Source organism: Sinocyclocheilus rhinocerous, unplaced genomic scaffold, assembly GCF_001515625.1.
Source record: "Sinocyclocheilus rhinocerous isolate Xijiao unplaced genomic scaffold, SAMN03320098_v1.1 scaffold2581, whole genome shotgun sequence".
NCBI lineage: Eukaryota > Metazoa > Chordata > Actinopteri > Cypriniformes > Cyprinidae > Sinocyclocheilus > Sinocyclocheilus rhinocerous.
In genome coordinates, this window is record NW_015647950.1 from 86489 (window position 1) to 97155 (window position 10667).

Sequence of the window (10667 nt, forward strand, 5' to 3'; positions counted from 1 at the left end):
TAACTTTTATTCTCGCTGTAGTATTGTTGTTGCCGCCGCCATGTCGTGGAGACGCTGTGTGTTTCATTGTGAAAGCAAAACTACTTTGTTTGGCCTTCCAAAAGAGGACACGACTAGAAATCAGTGGTTAAGTCTGGCGCTTCTGACTCACAGCCTGTAAGTACGTTTTCAAATGTAAAGAATTGCCACTGATTATTCAAACGCGAGTTTTGGGCAGTGTAGAGTAGCGCTTGTTGTTTGTCATTTCTCCGATCACAAATGCAGACATGGTTTTATGTTGTGTCTGTGTCACTGTAAAAAAAAAGAGCAACTAGTTTTTCAAGTTTTCTTTAAGACTAACATCATGGACCTTCAAATTCCTGAATTGTACTAAATTTCAGGGAATTATGAGTAAAGCAAGACAAGGAAAGACAGATTTGATGTGAAATTAAACTGTTCACTTAAAAAAGAAAGGGTTGTAAATATAAAGTCAAGCGACTTACCATCAACGAGAAACACAAACGGAGTGAGGACAAAATAAATTCCCATTGTTTTAACTGGTGTTCATCTCACCTCAACACTGTCTTGCTGAAATAAGCAGGGACCACTCTGAGAAAGATGTTGTCTTGATGGCAGCATTACGCTATATATTTTTTCTCATGCTATAGACAGGCAAAAGTATCAAAACACATGGTTTTTGGCTTTTTTTCCCCCACGTCCACTGTTGTGGTTCTACTGAAGCTGTGATCTGATTGGTCGTCTCTGCTTTTCTGGGCGTGGCCGCTGTTGCTTTTCTGATATATGACATCAGAGCTACAGGAGGAGAAGACAAGAAACAGATACCATAAATGTTGTGACATATCTTGGAGTTTTGTAAAGATGAACATATACCGTTATTAAAGCAAACAATACGTTTTATATTTGGATGCAAATAGAAGTTTCTAAAAAAAAAGTATAAATGATTTTCAATTTCAGTTGAGGAAAGAAACATAATTACATTCAAAAGATAATGTGGTCTAAATGTATTGTTCAGTATTGTCAAAACTTTTGCTTAGTGCTTTCCTCTCTTGGATCATAAAATGGTTCATCACTCAAAACCTTTGAATACTGCTTACGTTGATGCCATCTAGTGGCGATGAGTCGTTTTTAATATTTCCTTTCATTCTCTACACTGCCACGCATTTCATATTTCTTTGTCAATACACCATTTTCATAATGTGTGTTTTATGTTGATTTCCAGTATTTTCGTTATGAACTGTTTTAACTGTGTTATAATAGCAATAAACTGAATGGCTGAATGATTGTACTGTAATTGTCTGTAGGCTACCACCTGATAGTTATGATGAATGATGTTTTGAAATGTGGTATTCTTACATAATAGCTCAATGAATAATAATTAAATTAAACACACTAAAACACAATTTAATAATAAAGACATCAGCCATTCTGAAGGGGCATTTAACAGCAAACTTATTAATTTACCATGATAGACATACATTTTCATTTTTCTCATGTAGATGAATAAATATGATCAGAAGGGAGATTTATAAAGCCCTTATTTGGGCTACACTAACTGTTCATTTTTACAGCATTTAAACCGTTTATTTTAAAAATGATTGTCCAGAAGCGTCTGCTGTGCTCTGTAACAGTAGAAGTGCCGCAAAAGTTTCAAAGTTTTAGTTCAGATGTATAAATAACAGACAAATCATTTTAACAGTATTTTTTTTACAACATTTAAAGTCACATTTAAACAGATTTTTTTGCATTATACTAATAATCACAAAGCATTTGCTGTATAATTTGAGATGATCAAGAATGCTACAAGCAGACTGTAAATACAAGTAGAAAGAAAAACCTTTCCATGTCAATAGTCACTACAGTGACTACCGCCACCTAGTGGTTCCATCACAATGAGTTTCTTTCAGAAGCTTAATTCCAGAAACATTCAAACATTCAACGTCCATCTGATCTGCTGAGACCATCTCAACCTTCAAGAGACAACAGCAGATAACTTTGAATACTGCTTACGTTGATGCCATCTAGTGGCGATGAGTCGTTTTTAATATTTCCTTTCATTCTCTACACTGCCACGCATTTCATATTTCTTTGTCAATACACCATTTTCATAATGTGTGTTTTATGTTGATTTCCAGTATTTTCGTTATGAACTGTTTTAACTGTGTTATAATAGCAATAAACTGAATGGCTGAATGATTGTACTGTAATTGTCTGTAGGCTACCACCTGATAGTTATGATGAATGATGTTTTGAAATGTGGTATTCTTACATAATAGCTCAATGAATAATAATTAAATTAAACACACTAAAACACAATTTAATAATAAAGACATCAGCCATTCTGAAGGGGCATTTAACAGCAAACTTATTAATTTACCATGATAGACATACATTTTCATTTTTCTCATGTAGATGAATAAATATGATCAGAAGGGAGATTTATAAAGCCCTTATTTGGGCTACACTAACTGTTCATTTTTACAGCATTTAAACCGTTTATTTTAAAAATGATTGTCCAGAAGCGTCTGCTGTGCTCTGTAACAGTAGAAGTGCCGCAAAAGTTTCAAAGTTTTAGTTCAGATGTATAAATAACAGACAAATCATTTTAACAGTATTTTTTTTTACAACATTTAAAGTCACATTTAAACAGATTTTTTTGCATTATACTAATAATCACAAAGCATTTGCTGTATAATTTGAGATGATCAAGAATGCTACAAGCAGACTGTAAATACAAGTAGAAAGAAAAACCTTTCCATGTCAATAGTCACTACAGTGACTACCGCCACCTAGTGGTTCCATCACAATGAGTTTCTTTCAGAAGCTTAATTCCAGAAACATTCAAACATTCAACGTCCATCTGATCTGCTGAGACCATCTCAACCTTCAAGAGACAACAGCAGATAAACCTGCTCCACAAACACTGTGCTTCTGTGCCTGGAATATATAAAGTGCTAGTATAAAATGAAGAATGATCTGTTGCAAGCAACAATCATCGGAGTCCAACCACCAAAGGCCCATGTGGATGATTTGGATGATTAGATCTTCACTGACAGGGTTTGATGAAACAGGTTACAGCACCACACAAGTGTCAAAAGCAGCAAAAGCAGCCCCAAGAAATCACTACCTCTTACTGACTGAAAGACTGAAAGAGAAGCCATGAAAACCCTCGATAGTGTTGTAAGAAATGTGAACATAAGATTTGTAATAAATGTGTGTGGACAAATTAAGATGAATCACATGTCATGGGACAGTTTCAATTAAAAGATAATACATCAAAATCTATCTTTTTTATATATATTATTATATAAGAAAGACAGAAGCTGGACAATCAAACTGGATCTTTGACCCTTACAAACATCACAACCGAACATGCTGGACTCTATCAACTAGAGAAAATCTTATAATCTTACACAATATATAATATAATCTTAGATTTTAATTTGTTGCCTTATCTTTTAATTTTATAGTATATTTTTATTAAAAATATATATTTTATCAGAATTTAATCATTTGTAATGTGTTTTTTAAATTAACATTTTACCTGATTTGGCTACAATTATGTCCACTTTTCTTCAACTTTTTGAACACTAAAGGTTTAGATTTTATTTAATTATCATGCACTTGAGATATTTTCTTTTGCTGCTGAATTATTTACCAACATAGTTATTTTCTATATTTACTATACTATATTTATCACAGTGAAAAAAAAGTTTCATTCATCCAATAAAAAAAAATGTGGGTAATGATTCACATCTATATTTTTTAACTTGAGCCAATGAAAAATAAATAACTTGCCCTTTAGGGGCAATGTGAATCATTACCCTAAATATTTTTAATTGGATGAATGAAACTTTTTTTCAGTGTAGTAAATATAGTATAGTAAATATAGAAAATAACTATGTTAGTAAATAATTCAGCAGCAAAAGAAAATATCTCAAGTGCATGATAATTAAATAAAATCTAAACCTTTAGTGTTCAAAAAGTTGAAGAAAAGTTGACAATTTTTTCAGTGTAGTAAATATAGTATAGTCAGTGTATATACTGTATTTTTTGGATTATGATGATTATTGTTTTTCTTTATAATGAAGTAGTATATTTCGTAGATTGAGTTTAAAACATTAAATAGTGATCATCACTTCACATCAGTGATCGAGGAAAAGAAGAGCACTGGTGTCAGATCTTATTAAAACTCAAAATGTTGCTATTGGCTTCAGATCAACTCCGATCAAACAAAGACATGGCATTTGTGCACCCCCCATTTCAAACATCTAAGGGGATCCATTATCCAGATTTCTTTTTTTGACCGATCCTGTTGATATCCTCTCAGGTTAGGTGGCCTTTGTCCTTCTGTAAGAAAACAATGAATCACAGAAGGTAAAGAGAAAGAAATGAACCGTGTTTACAGTAACAGAAAATCTTTCACCAACCAGTTAACAGTACTTTCCATTAAGATTACTTCTCTGAAAATTTCATTCAGTCATTAGGAATATAGGTTACAGTTGATTTACAGATTTATATTTACACTGCAAGGCTTAATGCACAGATCCAATCTTTTTGACCATATCCAATTTGCATAATTTCTTACCTATATATAAAGTTTTTGTCTATATATATAGAGTTTTTGTGTGAACTCACACCGGCAACATCTGCTTCATAATCTGACATTAAGAAGTTAATGTGTCTCCCTTGCCTTGTGATAGAGAAAGAAAAACCTTTCCATGTCAAAAGTCACTACAGTGAATACCGCCACCTAGTGGTTCCATCACAATTAGTTTCTTTCAGAAGCTTCACTCCAGAAACATTCAAACATTCAACGTCCATTTGATCTGCTGAGACCATCTCAACCTTCAAGAGACAACAGCAGATAAACCTGCTCCACAAACACTGTGCTTCTGTGCCTGGAATATATAAAGTGCTAGTATAAAATGAAGAACGGTCTGTTGCAAGCAACAATCATCTGAGTCCAACCACCAAAGGCCCATGTGGATGATTATCCATCGTGGATCTTCACTGACAGGGTTTGATGAAACAGGTTACAGCACCACACAAGTGTCAAAAGCAGCAACTGACTTCCCAAGAAATCACTACCTCTTACTGACTGAAAGACTGAAAGAGAAGCCATGAAAACCCTCGATAGTGTTGTAAGAAATGTGAACATAAGATTTGTAATAAATGTGTGTGGACAAATTAAGATGAATCACATGTCATGGGACAGTTTCAATTAAAAGATAATACATCAAAATCTATCTTTTTTATATATATTATTATATAAGAAAGACAGAAGCTGGACAATCAAACTGGATCTTTGACCCTTACAAACATCACAACCGAACATGCTGGACTCTATCAACTAGAGAAAATCTTATAATCTTACACAATATATAATATAATCTTAGATTTTAATTTGTTGCCTTATCTTTTAATTTTATAGTATATTTTTATTAAAAATATATATTTTATCAGAATTTAATCATTTGTAATGTGTTTTTTAAATTAACATTTTACCTGATTTGGCTACAATTATGTCCACTTTTCTTCAACTTTTTGAACACTAAAGGTTTAGATTTTATTTAATTATCATGCACTTGAGATATTTTCTTTTGCTGCTGAATTATTTACCAACATAGTTATTTTCTATATTTACTATACTATATTTATCACAGTGAAAAAAAAGTTTCATTCATCCAATAAAAAAAAATGTGGGTAATGATTCACATCTATATTTTTTAACTTGAGCCAATGAAAAATAAATAACTTGCCCTTTAGGGGCAATGTGAATCATTACCCTAAATATTTTTAATTGGATGAATGAAACTTTTTTTCAGTGTAGTAAATATAGTATAGTAAATATAGAAAATAACTATGTTAGTAAATAATTCAGCAGCAAAAGAAAAAAATCTCAAGTGCATGATAATTAAATAAAATCTAAACCTTTAGTGTTCAAAAAGTTGAAGAAAAGTTGACAATTTTTTCAGTGTAGTAAATATAGTATAGTCAGTGTATATACTGTATTTTTTGGATTATGATGATTATTGTTTTTCTTTATAATGAAGTAGTATATTTCGTAGATTGAGTTTAAAACATTAGGGGCAATGTGAATCATTACCCTAAATATTTTTAATTGGATGAATGAAACTTTTTTTCAGTGTAGTAAATATAGTATAGTAAATATAGAAAATAACTATGTTAGTAAATAATTCAGCAGCAAAAGAAAAAATCTCAAGTGCATGATAATTAAATCAAATTTAAACCTTTAGTGTTCAAAAAGTTGAAGAAAAGTTGACAATTTTTTCAGTGTAGTAAATATAGTATAGTCAGTGTATATACTGTATTTTTTGGATTATGATGATTATTGTTTTTCTTTATAATGAAGTAGTATATTTCGTAGATTGAGTTTAAAACATTAAATAGTGATCATCACTTCACATCAGTGATCGAGGAAAAGAAGAGCACTGGTGTCAGATCTTATTAAAACTCAAAATGTTGCTATTGGCTTCAGATCAACTCCGATCAAACAAAGACATGGCATTTGTGCACCCCCCATTTCAAACATCTAAGGGGATCCATTATCCAGATTTCTTTTTTTGACCGATCCTGTTGATATCCTCTCAGGTTAGGTGGCCTTTGTCCTTCTGTAAGAAAACAATGAATCACAGAAGGTAAAGAGAAAGAAATGAACCGTGTTTACAGTAACAGAAAATCTTTCACCAACCAGTTAACAGTACTTTCCATTAAGATTACTTCTCTGAAAATTTCATTCAGTCATTAGGAATATAGGTTACAGTTGATTTACAGATTTATATTTACACTGCAAGGCTTAATGCACAGATCCAATCTTTTTGACCATATCCAATTTGCATAATTTCTTACCTATATATAAAGTTTTTGTCTATATATATAGAGTTTTTGTGTGAACTCACACCGGCAACATCTGCTTCATAATCTGACATTAAGAAGTTAATGTGTCTCCCTTGCCTTGTGATAGTTTGGAATTTCATATGGGAATCGCATTTACGTGTTTAGACGCAGGTCAGATGTCCAGATATTGGATATGTATCCAACGTGTTTCCACGTGTGCAATATCCGATCTGTGTCACATGTGAGTAAAAAAATTGATTTTTTCTGTCTCTTTATGTAATCCCAGGCTGACTGGATGATGGCGAGATCAGATCTCTGTGTGCATTATACCATCTGTTGTCACAATCTTTGTTCATATAGAAATCTCACTGGAAGATTATGATTAATGGCAAAAATTATTTTTGGAAATTATTTCTCCTACTGGAACACTGAGGAAAGGGATATTTATAATTGTATAATTGGTGAAGATTTTAAGATGCCATTGGCACCTGTTACAAATGAGGCTCCCGCACTACATCTCTCGCACCACCAGAGGGAGCATTCACCTGAGTATTAACCACCTCATTCGGACTCAATTTCCCATCAGCCTTCATACCTGGAACTGATCACCCTGCACCTGTCTTCAATTATCTCACACACCTATTTAAGGCACTCTTATCTGCTCTTCAGTGCGAAGTCTTGATTTGCCCTGGTGATCATTTCGGAGCGGTTTCTGTTATTCTGCCTGCCTGCCTGCCTGCCTGTTTGTTGACCTGGACTGTTTATCTCGTTTTCTGATTCTTGCTGCCAGCCCCGACCCCTTTAGCCTGTTTATCTACTGTGTTTGCTCGCCGCCTGCCCCAATTCTCTGCCTGTTCTCTGGATTACGTCTACTGTTGGTTATCCTGTTCTACTAATGTTTACTGCCCTGCCTTGTACTGCTTTTGTCTAATAAACTGCAGATGGATCATCAAGCTACTGACTCATCACAGCACCATACTGTATATTTTAGACATGTTACAGTAATACAGTATCTTACCTCATACTGGAACATTCAACAGCTGCTCAAACTTGTTTTTCTCAATGTCTTCTGTTAAAAAAAATCACACAGACAATTAAACACTAATTTTGCTTTAAAAAGATTGTTTTCCTCTCACTATAGTAGCTGTAGGTGATACTTGCCCATTTTAGAGCTCCTGTGACGATAGTAAATCACACCAAGAACAGCTGCAACCAGCAGCAGAACACCACCAACACCAGCACATGTTCCCGCTATAAGACCTGAAGACAGACCTGAATCTAGAACAGATGAAGACAGACAGTCATTAGTGTGAGTGCATCCGACTGTTTCTCATTTGATATATTCTCTTTATCCACTCTTTTAGAGATCCATGTTAGAGATGTGAAAGATTAATTCCTCTGTTAAAATATAAGGATTATTATATGAAATCTGGGTAAATTGCTAATTCATTTGATTGATTCATTTTACATAGTCTCAGTTACAAATAAATAAAACATATAAATATACATAAATATAGTAATAATACTAACACTAAAATCAAAACTGGCACACCTGAACATGACTGTCAGAAGGGGAATATATGGAAGCTGTCACCTTTTAGAACAATGTGTCTTTATAAATAAACGAATATGTGTGGTGTAATCTATTGTAAATAAATAAAAAAAGAAAGCGAGGAGAAAACATACCCCTTTCACGCTCTTGTTTCTTCTCCACATTGTCTGATTCTTCATTGGGTTTGTCAGGACCAGACAGAGAGGCAGGAAAACACAAGGAAATAATAATTTAAAAATATTATTTGCATTTAGCATTGTTTTTTAATTCATTAATTTTTCTAAAAACATTTCTATTTATTTATAGCTGTGGGAAAATCTTTTAAAACAAGGAACACACTCCCTGCAGTGTTTTGTTACTAATACTGGTTGCATTGTGGCAAAAAATATATATATATTAACAGTCAAAGTGATCAATTATAATAATATATTTGATACAGGGTCTTATAATAGTTTAAATATCATTCAAATGTTGAATTATTCACAAAAGTTGTCTACTGAAAAAGACTCTAAATGTATTTTGAAGTTGTTTTTATATATTCAAGAAAAGAGATTGAACCGGTTTGACTGTGTTCAGATAGTCCACATTCAATCAATTAATGAGTTCAATAGTAACTGTTTGTAAAATGCAGCAGGGCATATGACTGAATGACTCATCACTAATGACTGAATCAACACTATATGACTCACCACTGATGGACACACTGAATGTCTTTACGGTGTCGCCGATGTTGATCATTTTTTTGATGACTTTTGTGCTGTCACACTTGCCGTTTCGGTTCAAGCTTTGGCTGGTTCCTGAGCTCTTGCTTTTGATGAAATTTGCTTCAAAGCGTCCAGTGTGTTCAGGTCTGATGTTTGTGATGGTCAGAGATCCGGTCTCAAAGTCCACTTTCAGTATGCCTCTGAATACCCCGCCTTCACCATCGTACAGACAACTCTTAGTAGGATCTCCATTGATCAGGGCAATGAGAGTGTCGTTAAAATACCACAGCATCTTGTCACGTCCTTGCTTGGTAACATCACTTTTTAGAGTGACAGAAACTCCCTCCATCACTGACACCAAGTTCGATCCAACCACACCTGGAGACAAAAATAAACAATAATTACTTAAGTGAGTGTGTGCATTTTAAAAGGAATTCAACACCATGGCAATTTGTTGGATTATGGGAAATCTGGTAGACAGCGTCATGGCAGGTAGGCAAAATGAGGAGAAGCGAAGCTAAAGATGCATTCACGCCATGTTGAAATTATTTAATTTTGATATTTCAACATGTAAAAAGTGTTCATGTCCTCACAGAGCTCGTAATTCCAGCTTGAAAAATGGGACTTTTCTGATGTTGCATTAACGCCATGTAATTACTGTAATTTCGAGATGATAATACATGATGTTCTACTTGTAGCTGTTCACACTCTTGGACTCGGACTAAGGGTATCAATGCCTAAACATAGTGCCAAAAGAATCTAAGGTGGTCAGGTGGTACAAGTTGTAGCTCTCAGAAAACTCCCAGTTCACAGTTCATTACGAGTTCTACAAGGACGTGAACGCTTTCTACAAGTTGGTATCTCGTAATCACGGTAATTATGATATGGCGTGAACGCACCTTCAGAGCTCCTACTTGTACCACGTGATAAGTGTGTTCGCCTTGAAGCAGAGCTGTGCAGACCGATCGGTGTAGGAGCCGTCTGGCCCTATTTTAACGATCTAAGCGCATGGTCTAAAGCGCACGGTGCTGGTGCACTCAGGGCATGTCCGAATCAACTTTTGCTAGTTTAACGATGGTAAGACGGTCGGCGCGCCCAGGCGCATGGTGTTTTTTGTGCGTAACATGCAATAAACCAATCAGAGTCTCATCTCCCATCCCCTTTAAATGCCAGATGCGCTCGCGCCATGGCGGGTTCGCTATTTACATGGCAGAATGTAATTTTTCATTTTTAAAAATGTTTGTGTGCTGCTGCGCGTCCCTGTGTGTGTAATAAGCAAAGTGTAGACGTGTTGTGCACCCGCCTATAGCCACATATTACTATTGCGCTCTTTAAATAACAAATAAAATTTTTTGCGCCAGACTTTAGACCAGGTTTGAGTTGGTCTATGGCAAAGTCTATTCTCAGTTGCCTCAAAATAGCAACGCGCCAACAATGCGCCTGAACACACCTCTTTTTTAGACCAGCACGACCATGGGCGCACAAATGGGCGCAAATGCATTTGCTATTTAAACAATGCGCCGCAGGACGGGAAAATGAGAACTGCGTCGGGC

At 34.6% G+C, this 10667-nt stretch overlaps 1 protein-coding gene, 1 long non-coding RNA gene and 1 pseudogene across 2 annotated transcripts in view; 1 reads left to right on the forward strand and 2 right to left on the reverse strand.

The window, feature by feature from the left end:
- LOC107709399 (uncharacterized) overlaps positions 1–10667 on the forward strand; it is an 89947-nt pseudogene that overhangs the window by 70280 nt on the left and 9000 nt on the right.
- LOC107709402 (uncharacterized) lies at positions 2555–5443 on the reverse strand. Its single transcript, XR_001636494.1, has 2 exons — positions 4713–5443; positions 2555–2748 (listed from the first exon to the last, which is right to left on the reverse strand). It is a non-coding gene; the product is annotated as an uncharacterized LOC107709402 (long non-coding RNA).
- Positions 6356–10667, reverse strand: part of LOC107709401 (uncharacterized) — a 6577-nt gene continuing 2265 nt past the window's right edge. The window contains exons 2-6 of the mRNA XM_016513854.1: positions 9100–9492; positions 8545–8583; positions 8020–8136; positions 7877–7927; positions 6356–6632 (exon numbers count right to left, since the gene is read on the reverse strand). Of these exons, the coding sequence (XP_016369340.1) occupies positions 7878–7927; positions 8020–8136; positions 8545–8583; positions 9100–9492 (599 nt within the window). The 3' untranslated portion in view covers positions 6356–6632; position 7877. The remainder of the gene's footprint in view (positions 6633–7876; positions 7928–8019; positions 8137–8544; positions 8584–9099; positions 9493–10667) is intronic.